The following is a 20,061-nucleotide window of genomic DNA, read 5'->3' as shown; positions in this document are numbered from 1 at the left end:
CATGAATAAAGCAAGAACATCTAACAGTATACTTTAAATGTGTACAGTTTATTTTATGTTATCTCAATAAAGCTGTCTCTTTTAAAAGGATAAATGAGATGTATTAATGACTAATACAAACTAGTATAAAGCCTTACTTCATCATCAATCTTCATCTGGAAATCTTCCTCATTTTCTTCTTCTGGAGCAAAAAAGGATTTCTCACCATAGCCAGCATCCTGGAAGAGGACAGATCCATGCATAAATCAGTCAGTTAAAAAACACAAAGCACAAGTTTTTTTTTTTTTACTGAATACAAGTACAGAATACCAAAGTCTATTTTGCATAGATGGATTCCATAAAGTCTTCACTATATATAACACCACGGCACATCCTTAAGCTATAAGATACATTACAACATGCCAAGGAGCTTACTAGCTGATATACAGATAGTTACAGCCCATAAGCAAGCTGAACAGAGATGCTCAATAACTGAGTCTCATTAACTCAGTGGGACAGAGCTGTGCTGTCACACCTCAGCTGGACCTTTTCTCTTTTGGCCTTATAAGAATTCTGTGCTTCTCTAAACCACACATTCAGCACCATCATCATCTCTGCCTACCTGAGAGGCTGACAAGTACTTTCCCTGCTTATATGCTTATCTTGCAAAGAAGAGATTAAAGTCACCCAGTCACCATTTTCAAAGCAAAACAATATGCCCAAAGTTCCTCATTATGCCTTCCCACTGATACTTAGCTACACTATAGTTTTTCTCCAGAACTGATGTACGTAGAAGCACTTTATACAAATTGAACTTTTTAGTAATTGGTAATAATCTAGTAAACCATCCTCCCTAAGCCAGTGAGAGAAAGAATCTTCTCTCTCATCTCTCTGGGGGGAAGAAAAAAAAAACAAAAAACCACAGGCATAAGTGGTGTCTAAGAGGAAGGTGTTCACCTTCAGTCGTTGCTCTGCAGCTATCATGCTATAATAAGCACAGCACTGCTCTGGTGACACCATAGCTCTGATCTCTTCTTCCGTTGGTAAACGAAAATCAGACTTAAGCACCCACCAGTTTGAGTCCATCCCTGGAAAAGACATATACATAGAGAATGAGACCATTCTGAATTCCAAAGGCCCTGATATTTATTGACAGCAACAGGGACAGCAAACCAAAACTGTAACAGGCCTAGCCACAGTTGGCATGACTGGCCAAGAAAACCCCAGCTGCTAAGTTTCCTACAACTCATAGAAGATATCCAACAATCACATTAAACTTCCTGGCAGCCAAATTCAAAAAAGCAACCAGAGTGTTAGAAGATCTGCTACCTCCTTTCAACAGCCATCAATTTCTATTTTATTAACTATATGCTTATCCTTTAACTCAAAGCCATCAAAATTCTTTTCTTGGAAAAAGGCAGACAAATAACTAGTCACAACAGATGACCTGTGCGTTTGAAGTCAGCGCAGAGCTTTAGCCTCTTCCGGATGCTGCTTTCTGAATGGGAAGGAAAGGCTTTTTTTATATCTTCCATTCGTATCCTCCGTGGCCGATCTTTACTTTTCCAGAAAAGGCGGTAAATAAAAACCTGCCCAACAAACCAAGTGTATTTTATTTGGCAAAGAAAAGGATAAAAGTCCTCACTAGGGCCTCTTCCTTTGCTAAGCTCTAATGTATTTTCATCTTTCCCGATGTGCTCCCAAACCCACACAGCCTACTTTTTCTGAGACAGAGTCTCGCTCTGTCACCCAGAGTAGAGTGCAGTGCCTTGAACTCAGCTCACTGCAACCTCTGCCTCCCGGGCTCCAGTGATTTTCCTGCCTCAGCCTCCAGAGTAGCTGGGACCATAGGCGTGCGCCACCATGCCTGGCTAAATTTTTTTTTTTTTTTGAGACTGAGTTTCACTCTTGTTGCCCAGGCTGGAGTGCAGTGGTGCGATCTCGGCTCACTGCAACCTCCGCCTCCTGGGTTCAAGCGATTTTCCTGCCTCAGCCTCCTGAGTAGCTGGGATTACAGGCATGTGCCACCACGCCTGGCTAATTTTGTATTTTTAGTAGAGACGGGATTTCTCCATGTTGGTCAGGCTGGTCTCAAACTCCCAACCTCAGGTGATCCACCCACCTCGGCCTTCCAAAGTGCTGGGATCACAGGCGTGAGCCACCACGCCCAGCTAATTTTTGTATTTTTAGTAGAGACAGGGTTTCACCATGATGGTCAGGCTGGTCTCGAACCCCTGACCTCAAGTGATCCATTCGCCTCGGCCTCCCAAAGTGCTGGGATTACAGCCATGAGCCGCCACGCCCGGCCCCAACATACCCTTTCTGTATACAACCCAATCCCCTCCCAATCCTCCCATTCTTACCTGTAGAAAGTCTCGAATATGCGTATTGGCCCTTTTGGAGTTAGGCCCAGGAACTTCAAACAAGGGACACTGCTGGCCAACCACAAAAATATCCACTAATTCCCGAATATAGTAACCCTGTCTTGTCCGAATGATCAAGAAATCAGTTTCTGGCATCTTATGAAGATAAATTGGAGCACGAAAAAGGTTGTTCTCAAATGCCTAACAAAAGTAAAAACACAAAAATTATATACAGAGTAGCCCTAGGAAATTCAGTCAACTGCTGAGAAAGAAATACCAAGCTTATTGCTCTCCATCTTAATTACGCCATCTAAGGTCTATCCAGTAATACAAATAAATTAAAATATGGATTATCAAATGTGACTAAACAATTTTTCATCCACTATCTTTCAGAGTCAGTAGGGGAGAAAATACAGGATGTGAACTCAGATGATGCTAGCTCTGCCATTACCTATATGATTTAACATGTCTATTTAAGCTATTTAACATGTCTAAGTTTAGTTTTCCTCATCTACAAAACAGAGATACTTAAAAATGCCTATACCTCACAGGACTGCTATGAAGATTACATATGAAAATCACTTCAGAATGTACCAAGTACTCTACTACTACCCTAGACCCCAGTGTAGCCCAACACACAACGTGTGAGAGCAACATTTGTTGAATAATTAAATAATTAAAAAATAAAACAACGCCGGGCACAGTGACTCATGCCTGTAATCTCAGCACTTTGGGAGGCCGAGGCAGGTAGATCACTTTACCTCAGGAGTTCAAGACCAGCCTCGGCAACATGACAAAACCCCATCTCTACAGAAAATACAATAATTAGCTGGATGTGGTGGCGTGCGCCTGTTGTCCCATCTACTTGGGAGACTGAGGTAGGAGGATGGCTTGAGCCCAGGAGGCAGAAGTTGCAGTGAGCCAAGATCGTGCCACTGCACTCCAGCCTGGGTCACAGAGCCAGACCCTGTCTCCAAACAAATAAATCATAAAACAACCAATGAGGTAGAAAGAGTGCTAGACAGAATAGGCTGGGAAAAAACAAAAGGAAAACACAAGACAGTAGGACAGAGGACAGCTGAACAGAAACATTTGAGCTAGTTTAAGTAGAGGCAAGATAGGGATAAACTGTCACAAGAAGCCTGAGTCTAAGGAAAGCCTTCCCCGAAAATCAGAAGAGTAGACAGAAAGAGGGAAGACCATCACTGAGTGTGGAAAGAAAATTCTAAATGTGAAATATAGGCAGAAAAAGAATTACAGAAGAATACAGAAAAAGATTTTTTTTTTTTTTTTTGAGATGGAGTTTCGCTCTTGTTGCCCAGGCTGGAGTGCAATGGCACGATCTCGGCTCACTGCAACCTCCACCTCCCGGGTTCAAGTGATTCTCCTGCCTCGGCCTCCCGAGTAGCTGGGATTACAGGCATGTGCCACCATGCCCGGCTAATTTTGTATTTTGAGTAGAGGCAGAGTTTCTCCATGTTGGTCAGACTCGTCTCGAACTCCTGACCTCAGGTGATCCGCCCACCTCGGCCTCCCAAAGTGCTGGGATTAACAGGCGTGAGCCACCACGCTCGGCCAGAAAAAGATCTTTAAGAGACTACAAAAGTAGCCACAAAAGAGGCTGAATTGGTAGAAAACCTCAACAGAAAGTTCCAGGGAAAGGAGAAGAACAATACAAAGATGATACTAAACATCTGGTTAGCAATAGACTATGAATGTAAAGGATAAAGAAAAAAACTGAGCTTTGCAGATGCTTTAGGAGAATAAACAACAACAACAGTAGAATAAACTAGGTATAAGAGTAGGACAAATGGTTAAGATTGCCAAGAGAAATGAAATGGAGGAAAAAAACAAGATGGGAGAGTGCTAGAGATTTTCCACATCATTTGTGGACCATCATACTTCCCCCCTTGAATATATAAAAGCTGTTACAAGAGAGCCTCTTTACACCCATTAGAACAAAGGAGGGGAAAAAAAAGCATTTCACTATGGCTGGGGACTGTAGATGGCACAGTTCAGGTGTGGTTCAATATTCACAATAACCACAGCTAACATGATCAAAATGTTATCAATTTTATACACAAAAATTAAATATTCATAAATTATAGTAAATTTATAGTAAATTAATCCTAGGTTGACTTCCTTATGCTTCCCAGATGTTACTGAGCTTACCAGTGTGTATTTTTAAAAACCTATTTTACATTTAGCCTGAGAATAACACAATTCACAGCCAGTTTTAAGAAAAAGATTTCTTTAAAACATTTTTGGATTATACTTATTTTCTTTGTACTTAAAATTAAAGCATCTCAATCAACTAGAATTATAATAGTTCTTTCTGAGCTGACTGGTTCCTCATTTATCAATTTCCTTAGTTAACAGTAAAAACAGGAAAGAATTCCTCACTTGCAGCAATTGGCCAGGATGGAGAGAACCCAGGAAAGGAGATGTATGGCAGTAAACAGTTTCCCCATATTTACAATCTGGTGCTCCAGGATCTTTTCCAGGTTTCTATAAGGAACACAGAAGACCCAGTTATTTAGAATATATCAATAATCCTACACAATATGACCACAGCACTTTACTAATACAGGTTGAGTATCCCTCATCCAAAATGCTTGTGACCAGAAGTGTTTCGGATTTTGGAATAGTTGCATTATACTTACCAGTTGGGCATCCCAAATCTGGAAATCCAAAATGCTCCAATGAGCATTTGAGTATCATCATAGTGCTCAAAAAGTTTAGGATTGGCCGGGCATGGTGGCTCATGCCTGTATCTCAGCACTTTGGAAGGCCAAGACGGGCAGATCACGAGGTTAAGAGATCGAGACCATCCTGGCCAACATGGTGAAACCCTGTCTCTACTAAAAATACAAAAATTAGCTGGGTGTGGTGGCACACGCCTGTAGTCCAGCTACTCAGGAGGCTGAGGCAGAAGAATTGCCCAAACCCAGGAGGTGGAGGTTGCAGTGAGTGGAGATCATGCCACTGCACTCCAGCCTGGCAAAAGAGCAAGATTCAGTCTCAAAAAAAAAAAAAGTTTTGGATTTTGATTTTGAATTTTGAGATTTGAGATGCTCAACATGTTATAACTACAAAAAAAGGTACCACTCCTTTCTCCCAAGAAATTTATGGTATATGTTCACAGATTACCAGTAGATCTCTAACTACAGCTACGTTAATAACAAAAAATTTGTATGTAAGTTTGCAGTTTGTCTCACTACAGCTATGTTAATAACCAAAAGTTTGTACATAAAAGTTTATGGAAGCATAAGCAGAATTATGTATGGGAAAAAAATTTTCTGAGCAGAGACTCACCCGTTTATAATAGTTCTTTATCTTGGTTGCCATGCCAACCTGCATCATTAAGGGTCCATTTTCCTCACTATATTCTGCAAGAATAAGATCACCATCTTTGCCTGTGAGGTCCTGAGGTGTGCGCATAAAAAACATCTCTCCACCACCTGAAGCTTGCCTCTCTTGTTCTCTCATCTGTCCAGAACAAAGAAAATACCATCTAGCTCCTGACAGGACACTACTACACACAATGACGTTGTTCAATCTGAGACAAACACACCAAAAAGATTTTACCTATTTTTCAATTTCATAATCAAAATTTTCAAACATACTGTAAAGTTCAAAGAATAGTACAGTCGGCCCTCCATATCCATGTATGGGTTCTGCATCCGTAATTTCAACCAACCATAGATAGAAAATATTCAGAAAATACAAGTGCATCTGTGCTGAACAGGTACAGACTTTTCTTGTCATTATTCCCTAAACAATAACAGTGTTAACAACTATTCACATAGCATTTACATTGGAGTAGGTATTATAAGTAATCTAGAGGTGATTTAAACTATAGGAGAGGATGTGCATAGGTTATGTGCAAATATTATGCTATTTTATCAGAAACTGGAACATCTAAAGATTTTGGTATCCAGAGAAGGTCCTAGAACCAATCTCCCAGAGATACCTAAGGACGACTGTACTATGAACACTTATTATCCCACGTCGCTGTTTATATTTCGCCATTTTTTTAAACCTTTATCTTTCTATAGACTTTGCTGGACAGTTTTTGAAAGATGCAGTCATTCTGACACCTCACCTTTAAATATTTTCACATGAATCACCTAACAATAAAGACATTCTCCTAAATAACCAAAATAACATTCTATCACATCTGAGAAAATAACCAATTCCCTAATACAATCTAATACCTGGTACATTCCCTTAATTTATACCCCAATATCCTTTATAGCTGTTTTCTAACCAGAATTCAATTATACCTTGGCCTTTTTTTTGATGTGCTTTAGCAAAGGTTGGACTGAGTGGGGACCTGGCTGAGAAAGTGCACCAAATGAGTACTTTTTCAGAGGTGGGCGATGGAACTGCCGGAGTTTGATGGGCCCCATGTGGGTGGGAAAGAAGGGCTGCCGTAATTCCACAGCAGGAATTGAATGCTAAAACAGGAAATAGAAGGGTTAAAATTAGCTAATTCCATCCTAAGCAAGATTTTCCCATATCCTCCGTCAGAACAAAGCCACGGGGTTCTCCTCTATCACAGAAAAGACACTACTTGTACCTGGATAATATTCCCTCCAAAGGTGCCTCGAAGACCCTGTTGCTTGGGATAATAATACTCATCATTGGAGAGATTCCATGGATCTTTCACTTCTGGCTGAGACATGTTCTAATGATAGATAATCAAACAAATCTCGGTCAGACTATCCTTCTCTATTACCTTTCTTTGTTCTTCTAAACACCAAGCCCCTTTTTTCTTCACACACCTGCTGTGGTTCCTCCTTGATGACTCCTGTTTTCCCTAAGAGAATTCGACTCTTCTTCAGAGATGATTCCTTCTTACTCTCCTTGGAGGGGGAGTTAGAGGTGGCCTCTTCCTTCTCATCAGGAATTTCTGAGAATAAAACAAAAATAACTTGAGTTGCTCTCCCTGAAGATTCACCTTTCCTACAGACAAGTATCCAGTTTTCTTCTTTAAGGTGATGGATGTTCCAATGAAGGTCTTAACTAGACCTTTCATCCCACCCCAGGTAACTTCTAGTCCACGATTTACTAACTGAACTACACCTGTATCTTTTCATCCCATCCCAAATCACTTCTAGTACATGATTCACTAAGTGAACTACACGCTTGACATCTCAAAGGTACTACTTTCCGACAGTCCTACATGAGTTTTCCCTAGGGAATACACAAATAATAAAAACTAACAGCCACAACTTTGCTCTCTCAAACTGCTACCTAGAAGTTTCCAGTCCATGATTCACTAACGGAACAAACTATGCTCTTGACATCTCTAAGTTGCAACTTTCCAACATTCCTATGTGAGTGTTCCCTAAGCATATACACAAATAATATAAACTAACAGCCAAAACTTCGCTCTCTCAAGCCGCTACCTACAGGTTTCTAGTCCTAATCATCTCCAACCCTTCTGATTTCCTCCTGCCCGTTGACATTAACAGCAAGTTTTCAAAGGAGAAGAAACACTGGCCTCTGCCAGTAATATACCCAAAATGAGGTTCTCATCATTGGGATCAAGTGTCAAAACAGGAGGTTCCAACAGCCGGGGCATGGCCTGAGCATCCCAAATGATATTGTCCTCCCAGCGTCCATATACCAGATCCTCATTGTCAATGGGAAAAATGGAGTACCAAGGTTTGTCATCATCAAGAGTGGCTGCAAAACCTAGTCAAAGTGCAAGGAGGAAATAGTAACAGAGAAAACATTTATGCCCCTTTCAATCAAGATTCTGGCAAAGATAAAAAGAGTTACTCATGTTAGTAGAGTGAGTTAGTGGAGTTATTCATGTGTCCACTGAAAAGGAACCTACACAGTGTATTTCTCACTTTAAAATAATGTTGCAGGCTCAGCACGGTGGCTCACACCTGTAATCACAGCATTTTGGGAGGCCGAGGCAGGTGGATCACTTCAGGTCAGGAGTTCAAGACCAACCTGACCAACATGGAGAAGCCCCATCTTTACAAAAAATACAAAAATTAGCTGGGTGTGGTGGCACATGCCTGTAATCCCAGCTACTCGGGAGGCTGAGGCAGGAGAATCACCTGAGCCCAGGAGGCAGAGATTGCAGTGAGCTGAGATCGTGCCATTGCACTCCAACCTGGGCAACAAGAGTGAAATTCCGTCTCAAAAAATAAATAAATAAAAATAATGTTGCAGTCAAAAATGTCTACTGCAATACTGTTTATAATAGTTGAAATTTAAATAGCCTAAATGTTTAAGAAGGAATTGGTTAAATTATGATAATAAATGATATGGTAAAGTATGCTAACAATAAATGGTAATAAATTGTATTAACAAATGCAACATGTTATCGGTAAATTATGAAACATTCGTAATAATAATATATAACCCATAAAGTGGGCAGAATGGGAGGGAAAAAACCTATTTCTTAGGTTTTAAAAATCAGACATTTTTGTATCCGGGTGTGGTGGCTCACGCCTGTAATCCCAGCATTTTGGGAGGCCAAGGCAGGCAGATCACTTGAGGTCAGGAGTTCAAGACCAGCCTGGCCAACCTGGTGAAACCCCGTCTCTACTAAAAATACAAAAATTAGCTGGGCACAGTGGTGCACGCCTATAATCCCAGCTACTCGGGAGGCTGAAGCACAAGAATCACTTCAACCTGGGAGGCAGATGTTGCAGTGAGCCAAGATCGCGCCAACGCATTCCACCCTGGGCGACAGAAACTCTTGTCTCAAAAAAGAAAAAATTTTGTTTTTCCTCCAAAATATAAAAGTAATCCAGCTTTCTATGTTTATATAGTCTGCTTTTATTCATTTACACTAATAGGATATCATATATGTTGTTTCATATCTTCTTTCTTTCCATTTAAAATGAGTTTCTCAAGCCAGACGTGGTGGCATGCCCCTGAAGTCTTGGCTACTCGGGAGGCTGAGGCAGGAGGATCGCCTGAGCCCAGGAGTCCAGCCTGACCAACAATAGCAAGACTCTACCTCTACAAAAAATAATAATTTAATTAAAATAAAATGAACGAGTTTCCCATGTCATTAAACATTTTTATAAAGAACTCTAAATGACACAAAAATATTTATGTGGCTGGGTGGGGTGGCTCTTGCTTGTAATCTCAGCACTTTGGGAGGCTGAGGCAGGAAGATCGCTTGAGTCTAGGAGTTTGAAACCAGTCTGGGCAACAAAGTGAGGCCCTGTCTCAACAATAAAAAATAAAAAATGAAAGAGAGAAAAATATTTAGTAAGTGAAAAGCACAGTATGCAAAAAACTGTACATACGGAAATGAGCTCAACTACATACACACACAGAACACTGAAAATACACCAAAACTTAACAGTTGATAATCTCCAGATAGATTACCAGTGACTTTAACACTATACTGTATTTTCAAAGTTTTTTACATTAATCATGGCATACCTTAAAAAAAAAACCTATTTAAGGAGAAAAAAAGGAAACTAGAATTCTAAATACAAAGGGACTTGGGAACAAAAATATACTATAAAGTACTGTTATAGTTCAGAAAGATCTTTAACTTCAGGCCAGGCGTGGTGGCTCATGCCTGTAATCCCAGCACTTTGGGAGGTTGAGGCAGGTAGATCACCTGAGGTCGGGAGTTCGAGACCAGCCTGACCAACATGGAGAAACCCCATCGCTACTAAAAATACAAAATTAGCTGGGCGTGGTGGCGCATGCCTGTAATCCCAGCTACTCGGGAGGCTGAGGCAGGAGAATCGCCTGAGCCCAGGAGGGAGAGATTGCAGTGAGCTGAGATTGCGCCACTACACTCCGGCCCAGGCAACAGAGCAAGCAAGACTCTGTCTCAAAAAAAAAAAAAAAAAAAAAAAAAAAAAGATCTTTATCACATGTTTTTAAGAAACCTGAGTCTGGCCTAGCTTCTTAACAGGGCAAAAAATTACATGGACTATCTCCCTCCAGGTTGAGCATAAAAATAAAATAAAAATTACAGGGACTAGAATTAGGCCTCAGATCCTAAAAATTTCACTATCTCTTGGCAGCTCAGAACATCACAGCCAGCCGGGCGCGGTGGCTCACACCTGTAATCCCAGCACTTTGGGAGGCCGAGGCGGGTGATCACCTGAGGTCGGGAGTTCGAGACCTGCCTGACCAACATGGAGAAACCCCATCTCTACTAAAAATACAAAAATTAGTTGGGCATCGTGGTGCACGCCTGTAATCCCAGCCACTCCAGAGGCTGAGGCAGAAGAACCGCTTGAACTGGGGAGGCGGAGGTTGCAGTGAGCCGAGACTGCAGCATTGCACTCCATCCTGGGCAACAAGAGCGAAACTCTGTCTCACCAAAAAAAAAAAAAAAAAAAAAAAAAAAAAATCACAGCTGAGCCCACTTATGGTGACTAAGATTAAGGGCAGTATCTGCTAGACACAGCTGGCACAGAAGCACACCTTGCTGAACATTGTAAGCCATCGCATTCCTAGTCATGCTAGAAGGAAGCCAGCCTGCCAGGCTTGCACGCTGAGGTTTTGTCCCTTTGTGTTTGACATCCTCCCCATCCCAGATGATATCATCCTCCCAATGCAGCTGTGTCACCATCAGGAAGTTTTCATCAGCCAGAAGATCAGTGCCATTGTTTTCCTCAAGTTTCCTAAATTCCTGTGTAAATAGGGAAGAAAAAACACATCCTTGATTGGTCACTGGTCAAGGTTTCCACTCCAAATTCCACATTAGAGATACATCAGACACATTGTAAGTGGTCCTTTACTTGAAACAACCACCTGATAACGGAGGAATATTTGCCTCTTCCCACTCCTAGTCTGGCACAGCACTCATTTCACAAACAGAATCCTTAGAATAGGACCTAGCTACCAGGGTGATACGCCATACCAAATAAAAGGCTGAGACACCTCAATCTCCCACCAAAGAAACCCTACCACCCAGTATCTCCCCAATTAAAGAGTAAAGTTAGTAAAAGTAATAGGACCTGAGTACATTGATTCCTTTCTTACATACCAGTGTTGCTCACCTCTATCATTCTAGATTTTATCACAGGTTCATGTTCTGTCTTTCTCAGTTTGAAGCCATAGTCAAACCCACTGCCATCTTCAGGGACACCCAGCATATCATACCACAGTCGGGCAGGCCCATAACGCCACTCAGCCACTCTTGGTTTGGTATCTGTCACTTTATCTATATCTCCAGTTGATTGGGAAAATTTGGACTCCACAGGAGCCATCATCGTGATCTGTAACAGAAGAAAGAAGTAGAGCAGGGAGAATTTCCTGATCCCAGATGTCCTAAGGCTATAGAGAGTTAACAGTCAGGAGGGGAACTTAGAGAAACTGAGGATGATTTACCTGGAGTTAGAATGTAAACAATGGAGATGTATCATAGCACATTCCAACTATCAATCAAACCTTCTTATTCAGCAGCATATCACCATCTACCCCTCTCATCCCCGCCTACCCCACCAAACATTTTTCTTTTACAATAGGGAAGGGGCAGCCACTGAGATTGAACCCATGATTACTCATTGAAAATTAGCAAAGAATTCTATCTGCTATGGTGTTATTTACAATTTAGACATAAATTAGGGAGAACTCATTGAATTCATTTGTTCCTCTCATAGGCCTTAATCTCAGGTCTCTATTTTGCCTACTTCATCATCAGAGAGACACTGCTCTGGAGGTGGTGGTGGAGCGTAGTCGTCGTTCCACAAAGACTTCTGGCTGACTTCTGATTCTACTGAGCACTCCACCTCCTGGATCTGCTCTTCCTGTATCAGCTCACGGTGCTTCTTCTTCCTCTTTCTCCGAGCACTCCGCCAAACAGATGGGACATTCTTCCCTGGTCCAAAAAGACGTAGAAAGCGTAACACCTAGAACACAGAATACATTACTATGACACAGACTCAAAGTCAGATGGGAAAACAGCAGCATCTGGGCCTGAAAACTCCCTTGAGAGATCTCTTCAAATGTGGGGGAGAAACAAAGGAGTGTCGCATTCAGACTTGTAACGTCTAAGAAAGTAAAGAAGCGTTCCTTAATAATTTGGGCTAGTTCTTTTAAGATAACAGAGAAATTTCCAATGAGAACAGCATAAATCACATTTACTATCAATACATACAACTTTAAAAAAAAGACCTAATACAGTGTGAAGAGCTCTTATGTAGCCAATAATATGTCACTGAGTAAGGAAACCCCATTCCATACTCAGCATCTTAACAACAAAACTCATTATTCGGAAGAGGTCAGTGGTTTGCAATCTGAGCATTCTCCACAGAATGTACCTTTCCAGGTCGAAATTCTGGAAAAAGTTCTGTGACACTTGGCAACAGCTTGGTGGCATCATGCTGCATAATCCCAGCCAATGGAAGGGTCAGCTTTCCATCCTCAGATTCTGCCTGTGTTGCTTCCTGAGGTCCCATCTCAGATTCTGAGTCAGAGGAACTACTGAAGTCCACTTTCTCTGAGGCCAAAGAGGAAGGGGCAATGATGGAGGGCAAGATGATGCCTTCTCCATTTTCAGACACTGCAACAAGGAAGAGAAACCCCTTTGGCATGTAACTGTGAACATATTTCCTCGAATTCCGCAAACACCCACTTTAGGCTATACACATGGCTCAATGCCAGGAGATATAGGCCCAAGCACCCAAATCATAATACTAGTATGCAACCCAGAACACTCATTCTAACTCGTTATCTCCCATCATCCCCCAACTCACCACGTACCTGGTACCCTAGGGTTGTGATGAGAAAACAAACACTATTACTACATTTACTACTTTCCGATTTTTTATTGTTTTTTTTTTTTTGAGACAGAGTCTTGCTCTGTCGCACAGGCTGGAGTGCAGTGGTGAGATCTCAGCTCACTGAAACCTCTATCTCTCGGGTTCAAGTGATTCTCCTGCCTCAACCTCCTGAGTATCTGGGATTACAGTCATGCGCCACCACAGCTGGCTAAATTTTTGCATTTTTAGTAGAGACGGGGTTTCACCATCTTGGCCAGTCTGGTCTTGAACTCCTGACCTCAAATCATCTGCCTCCACCTCCCAAAGTGCTCGGATTACAGGTGTGAGCCACCACACCTGGCCCTACTTTCTGTTAAGTAACCAATATTGTAACCAATGTTGTGACCAATAGCTAAACTATGTAATACTTTATACCACTCAGGTAGTCCTAGTTCAGAGACTCATGAGCTGGAGAATTTTTTTAAGCCCACGGGACAACATTAAGGTTCTTTGGCATAAATAAGATCTATAAAACAAAGTTAACAGCTGACATTTAGCAGACTGTTAAAAGAAATGGCTTAAAACTCCAACAGGAAGAATTTAGGTTAATACAAGCCTCAAAATACAGGAGGTCAAAAACACTGCTCTTCCCCAGTTTTCAAGCCTAGGACAGTTACTGTTATAGGAATAGGTAAGATAAACACTGAAGACTCTACTAGCCTTTGAAATCTCTGAATATCTGGTAGTTGACACTATCTGATTTATCAACATTCCAGGGCACCTTCCTAATTTAACCACTTCATTTAAAATAAAGCCATCTAAACAAGTAGTTTCCAAATACCAGTATACAGATCAGTTGTATCATAAATTACTTAAGAAACTCTTTAAGATTCCCGGGTTCGGCAGGGAGCAGTGGCTCACGCCTGTAATCCCAGCACTTTGGAAGACCAAGGCGAGCGGATCACTTGAGGTCAGGAGTTCCAGCCCCTACTCTGGAGGCTGAGGCATGAGAATCACTTGAACCCGGGAGGCGGAGGTTGCAGTGAGCCAAGATCGTGCTACTGCACTCCAACCTGCACAACACAGCAAGACTCTTTCTCAAAAAAATTTTAATTAATTTAATTAAATTCCTGGACTCTACCCAAGATCTTCTGAATCAGGCTCAAGGGGTGAAAGTCAGGTATTTGTTTTTTTTTTAAAGACTCTAAGTGATTCTGATGGGTAGCCAGATTTGAGAACCACTGACTAAACTACTATTTCTTGAGCACATGTTAAAATACTGTTGCCAAATGTTTTAAAAGTAAAACTTCCCTTTAATACTAAAATTTGCGATTGTATGAATTATTTCTAGAAGTTTTGTCCTTTCATATAAGCTTAAGTTTGTCCCTTATGTGTGTGCCACAAGCCTGGACTTAGGAATGAAAACTTGCTCCTAAGACAAAAGTAGACAATCTCTACTTACCACCGGTAATAGCATCCTGGTCCTTATCCTTCTTCATTGGTCCCGGGGGTGGAGGTGGAGGAGGCATCAACTTGCAATCAATGTCTTCACAATCAGCATCATAGTCATCTTCATCATAATCTAATAAAACCAAGAAGGTGATCTCCTCAATATCCAAAATATTATACAACCGCCTTAAGCTTCCTTGCCACTCAATTTTTTTTTTTTTTTTGAGACAGAGTCTCGCTCTGTCGCCCAGGCTGGAGTGCAGCGGTGCAATCTCAGCTGACTGCAACCTCCGCCTCCCGAGTTCTCCTGCCTCAGCCTCCTGAGTAGCTGGGATTACAGGAATGTGCCACCACGCCCAGCTAATTTTTGTATTTTTAGTAGAGACGGGGTTTCTCCATGTCGGTCGGGCTGGTCTCGAACTCCTGACCTCGTGATCCACCTGCCTCAGCCTCCCAAAGTGCTGGGATTACAGGGCCACTCAATAATTTAAAGCACCACATGAAACACTATGCATATCCCTTAAGAACACACAAGTGAAAAAAGCAAGGTGAGGGTCAGGCATGATGGCTCACGCCTGTAATCCCAGCACTCTGGGAGGCCAAGATGGGCAGATCACTTGAGCCCAGAATTTCAAGACCAGCCTAAACAACATGGAGAAACCCCATCTCTACAAAAAATACAAAAATTAGCTAGGCGTGGTGGCACACGCCTGTAGTACCAGCTACTCAGGAGGCTGAGGTCGGGAGACAGTTTGAGCCCGGGAGGTCAAGGCTTTGATGAGCAGTAATCGTGTGACAGAGCAAGACCATGCCTCAAAATATTTTACATATCTATCTGAAACATAGCTTTAGCCTTCCGAAAGAGATGACATCACGGTGCAAGTCAATTGCTATAACATATATAATATCTCACACAAGATATGATGGCTGGGCACGGTGGCTTCACGCCAGCACTCTGGGAGGCTGAGGCGGGCAGATCACCTGAGGTCAGGAGTTCAGAGACCAGCCTGGCCAACATGACAAAACCCCATCTCTGTCAAAAATACAAAAACTAGCCAGGAGTGGTGGCATGTGCCTGTAATCCCAGCTACTTGGGAGGCTGAGGCACAAGAAGCACTTGAACCGGGAGGTGAAGGTTGCAGTAAGCCGAGATTGCGCCACTGCACTCCAGCCTGGGCGACACAGTGAAACTGTCTCAAAAAAAAAAAAAGAAAGAAAGAAAAGAAAAAATCATACAACATATGAAAGCGTTTCCAAGAGCTGCTTGAAACATTTGCTCCTTTCCTGACCATATCTTTTTTAGAATTTTCATACTGGGCCAGGCACAGTGGCTCGCACCTGTAATCCCAGCACTTTGGGAATCTTCTCCCTCTGTCAGTTTCCCATAAGACTGGTCTTTCATCTCTCAAATGAGAGATGACACACTTTCTCTATCTGTCATCTGCAGTTTATTACTCTTTTCACTGCCCCTTAACCATTGGCATCACTCAAGAATTCGTCCTAAAGACTCTGCTTTTATTCCCCTATACGTTCCCTATTCCCTTTCTCAAGAATCACCTTCACCTAGATTAAACCCAAATCTACATATGCGGCCCTAATTTACCTCCTCTACAACTCCACGACTCTTCTGCTTCCTAAGGAAACTTTCTACTCAGATATTTAACAGCTGTACCTTATAAAACACTGAAATATCCTTTATCTCTTTTAAATTCCCTATCAACATCACATCCATATGCATTTTCCCAGCTTATGGCTTTAGTCCACTGTCTCCTTCATCAATCTCATAACCCCCAATATACATTTATCCAATTGATCATTACAAATAGTAAGTATAGGGCCAGTGAGGTGGCTCACACCTGTAATCCCAGCACTTTCGGAGGCTGAGGCGAGCGGATTGCCTGAGCTCAGGAGTTCAAGACCAGCCTAGGCAACATGGTGCAACCCAGTCTCCACTAAAATTCAAAAAATTAGCTGGGAGAGGTGGCACGGGCCTGTAGTCCCAGCTACTCAGGAGGCTGAGGCAGAAGAAATGCTTGAACCGGGGAGGCAGAGGTTACAGTGAACTGAGATTGCGCCACTGCACTCCAGCCTAGGCAACACAGTAAGATTCTGTCTCAAAAAAAAAAAAAAGTGGCCAGGCGCAGAGGCTCACGCCTGTAATCCCAGCACTTTGGGAGGCTGAGGTGGGTGGATCACGAGGTCAGGAGATCGAGACCACCCTGGCTAACACGGTGAAACCCCGTCTCTACTAAAAATACAAAAAATTAGCCTGGCCTGGTGGTGGGTGCCTGTAGTCCCAGCTACTCCGGAGACTGAGGCCGGATAATGGCGTGAACCTGGGAGGCGGAGCTTGCAGTGAGCTGAGATCGCACCACTGCACTCCAGCCTGGGTGACAGAGCGAGACTCTGTCTCAAACAAACAAACAAACAAAAAAGTAAGTATAGCAACTTCCTACTACTAAACTTCCATTATGTGCCAGGCATTTCTAGCTGTTTTATGTATAATCCTCCCAATAACACTTCAAAACAGGAATTATCCTGAGATACGGAAGAGACTGAATTTTAAGTGACAAAATCAGAATGCAAGCCTGGTTTAACAACAAAGCCTACACTCTTTCCAACACAATTCCTCACTCACCAAGCCCTGTATTTTTTTTTTTTTTTTTGAGACAGGGGTCTTCCTCTGTTGCCCAGGCTAGAGCACAGAAGCTCAATCATAGCTCACTGCAACCTCCAACTCCTGGGCTCAAGTTATCTTCCCGCCACAGCCTCCTGAGTAGCTGGGACTATAGGCAACCAAGTCCTACGATACTTTATCAGTATCTTCTAAGTTTGACCCTAGCTATCTTTTTTTTTTTTTTTTTTTTTTGAGGCAGAGTTTCACTCTTGTCACCCAGGCTGGAGTGCCGTGGCATGATCTCAGCTCACTGCAACCTCTGCCTCCCGGGTTCAAGCGATTCTCCTGCCTCAGCTTCCTGAGTAGCTGGGACTACAGATGTGTGCCAACACACCCGGCTAATTTCTGCATTTTTAGTACAGACAGCATTTCACCATGTTGGTCAGGCTGGACTCGAACTCCTGACCTCAAGTTATCCGTCCACCTCAGCCTCCCAAAGTGCTGGGATTACAGGCGTGAGCCACCACGCCCAGCCTGACCCTAGGTATCATTTTCTATAACTGTCACCCTACTTCGGACCTTAATAACTTTACATCTCTAGCCTGCAAGAACAGCCTGCAAGTTGGTGTGACATTCACTCTTTTACTAATCAAAACCCCAGAGCGACAAGTATCACTCTTCTAAAGCCTCAGAAAGGGAAGCCTCTAAGACTGTAAACTAGCAAAGCAGAAAAAAAGGAAAGCCAACTAATATTTACAGAGCATTTACCATAATATTATACTATGTGCTTTTACATCATGTGATAATGAACTTCAATTCTCACAAAAGTATGAATATTATCACCTTTACTACAGACAAGAAAACTGGGGGATTATTACAAATGAGAAATCCAAGCCTCAGAGATTCAGCAACCTGCTCGGGGTCACACTAAATATGGAGTTGGAATTTGAATCTATGACACTCTAAGCCTAGGACACTGACTCCAAAGTCCTTTTCTTTTCATTATACCATCCTGCCTCTCACTCAACAGTCTATGTTGGTTTGCAATTCCTTATGTCATCAAATCCCAAGTAATGCATACATAAAGGTACTGTGAAATTGCTCTATCCTTGGTTCTTGCTATTTGGCAGCATGTTTTCTACTCCTTTCAAGAAAACCTACTGGCTAATTCCCCCTCCACACACACTACTTGCTTATTTCTAAATATCTCCAAACCTTTAGACAAGCCATGTTTCCAAACCAAAATCCCCTGCTGCTCCTTCTCCACCAAACCTTGCCTCACTTTCAAAATTTTACTCAAAATTCACCTCCATGAAAGCTTTATTAGCAATCTACACCCACTTCCAATTATTCCAAAGAAGCACCCTTGTAAACCAAGCCATGCAAAGGAGCCAATGCCAAGGAAGGAAAAAACTAAGGGTATAGGTGAAGGCACCCCTAGAGGACAAGAGAACTTAGAAATGAGCATCCCAGAGTACTGAGATTCTGTCAAATGTAGCATCCTCCTTTTATAGGAAGTTAGCTCATAAAACTCACCTAGGGAAACTCCCAGCCTTTTCCTTACCATCCCTAGTCAAGACAACAAACACAAACCTGGAAATTATAACCTCTACTGAAAATAACTGCCACCATCTCCCCCCAGTCAGGGTGCTCAAAAATGACAGCTATTGACTTACCTATTCTTGCAGCCCATCAAAACTAAATGTAACACTCTATATACAGAAACATGATCTCATAGGTGGTTTGTCTTACTATGAATAATTGTTCTGCATTTGTTCACGTCATCTTCCCCACAAGATAACAATATCCTTAAAGGCAGGGCTTATATCTTCTATTTTTCGTGGGTTACTTTTTGTATATGCAACACAGTTAATTCTTTTCATATAAGTAGCACTCAAATCCATAAGCTGTCCCGAAAAAACTAAGTTCAAGTATTTACCAAGGTTTCATCTACATTTATCAGCAGCCTGAAATCTAGTTCAAAGAGGTGGACGATGAATAAATAACGAGCAACTTCACATAAAAGTTTCAAGCAGGCCAGGCGGGGTGGCTCACACCTGTAATCCCAACACTTTGGGAGGCAAAGGTGGGCGGATTACCTGAGGTCAGGAGTTCGAGACCAGCCTGGCCAAGATGGCGAAACCTCATCTCTACTAAAAATACAAAAAAAATTAGCCGGGAGTGGTGGCACACGCCTGTAGTCCCAGCTACTGGGGAGGCTGAGGTGGAAGAATCACTTGAACCCGGTAGGTGGAAGTTGCAGTGAGCTGAGATCGCACCACTGCACTCCAGCCTTGGTGACAGAGAGAGACTCTGTCAGGTGGGGTGGGGTGGGGGAGTCTCAAGCAGTGAGAGGTAGAACAGGGCAGTGCCAAAAATGAACTATGGACCAATACCTCTAGATTCCAGACCACTAAATTGAACTTCTCAAGATCAGAAAATGGACTTCATTATCTTTTGAGACAGCATTTAGCTCTTGCCGCCCAGGCTGGAATGCAGCAGCATCATTTCGGCTCACTGCAACCTGCCCCTCCTGGGTTCAAGCCATTCTCACGCCTCAGCCTCCTGAGTAGCTGCTACTACAGGCGCACGACACCATGTCCAGCTAATTTTTTTATTTTTAGTAGAGACGGGGTTTCTCCATGTTGCCTAGGCTGGTCTCGAACTCCTGGCCTCACGTGATCTGCCCACCTGGGCCCCCCAAAGTGCTGGGTTTACAGGCCTGAGCCACCACACCCAGCGGACTTCATTATCTTTGAAACACACTGCCTAGGCCAGGCGTGGTGGCTCATGCCTGTAATCCCAGCACTTTGGGAGGCCGAGGCGGGTGGATCACGAGGTCAGGATATCGAGACCATCCTGGCTAACACAGTGAAACCCCGTCTCTACTAAAAATACAAAAAAAAAAAAAAAATTAGCCAGGCGTGGTGGCGGGCGCCTG

General features: G+C 42.6%; 1 protein-coding gene across 6 annotated transcripts in view; it reads right to left on the bottom strand.

Annotated features, from left to right (window-relative positions):
- The window catches only part of TAF1 (TATA-box binding protein associated factor 1), a 99,906-nt gene that overhangs the window by 76,240 nt on the left and 3,605 nt on the right, over positions 1-20,061 (bottom strand). For 4 of the 6 annotated variants that reach the window (XM_034950436.3, XM_034950438.3, XM_055106846.2 and 1 more), the window contains exons 4-18: positions 14,517-14,636; positions 12,614-12,855; positions 11,984-12,202; positions 11,351-11,569; positions 10,773-10,980; positions 7,869-8,045; positions 7,130-7,257; positions 6,925-7,032; positions 6,629-6,802; positions 5,658-5,831; positions 4,746-4,850; positions 2,343-2,543; positions 1,427-1,568; positions 937-1,067; positions 138-218 (exon numbers count right to left, since the gene is read on the bottom strand). In XM_034950436.3, coding sequence (XP_034806327.1) covers positions 138-218; positions 937-1,067; positions 1,427-1,568; positions 2,343-2,543; positions 4,746-4,850; positions 5,658-5,831; positions 6,629-6,802; positions 6,925-7,032; positions 7,130-7,257; positions 7,869-8,045; positions 10,773-10,980; positions 11,351-11,569; positions 11,984-12,202; positions 12,614-12,855; positions 14,517-14,636 — 2,429 coding nt within the window. The remainder of the gene's footprint in view (positions 1-137; positions 219-936; positions 1,068-1,426; positions 1,569-2,342; positions 2,544-4,745; positions 4,851-5,657; positions 5,832-6,628; positions 6,803-6,924; positions 7,033-7,129; positions 7,258-7,868; positions 8,046-10,772; positions 10,981-11,350; positions 11,570-11,983; positions 12,203-12,613; positions 12,856-14,516; positions 14,637-20,061) is intronic. The other 2 variants (XM_055106847.3, XM_055106848.2) reach the window with 1 other exon arrangement.

Source organism: Pan paniscus, chromosome X (genome assembly GCF_029289425.2).
Source record: "Pan paniscus chromosome X, NHGRI_mPanPan1-v2.0_pri, whole genome shotgun sequence".
Taxonomy (NCBI): domain Eukaryota; kingdom Metazoa; phylum Chordata; class Mammalia; order Primates; family Hominidae; genus Pan; species Pan paniscus.
Note: the sequence above shows the minus strand (reverse complement) of the source record. Positions and strands in the feature narration are given on the sequence as shown.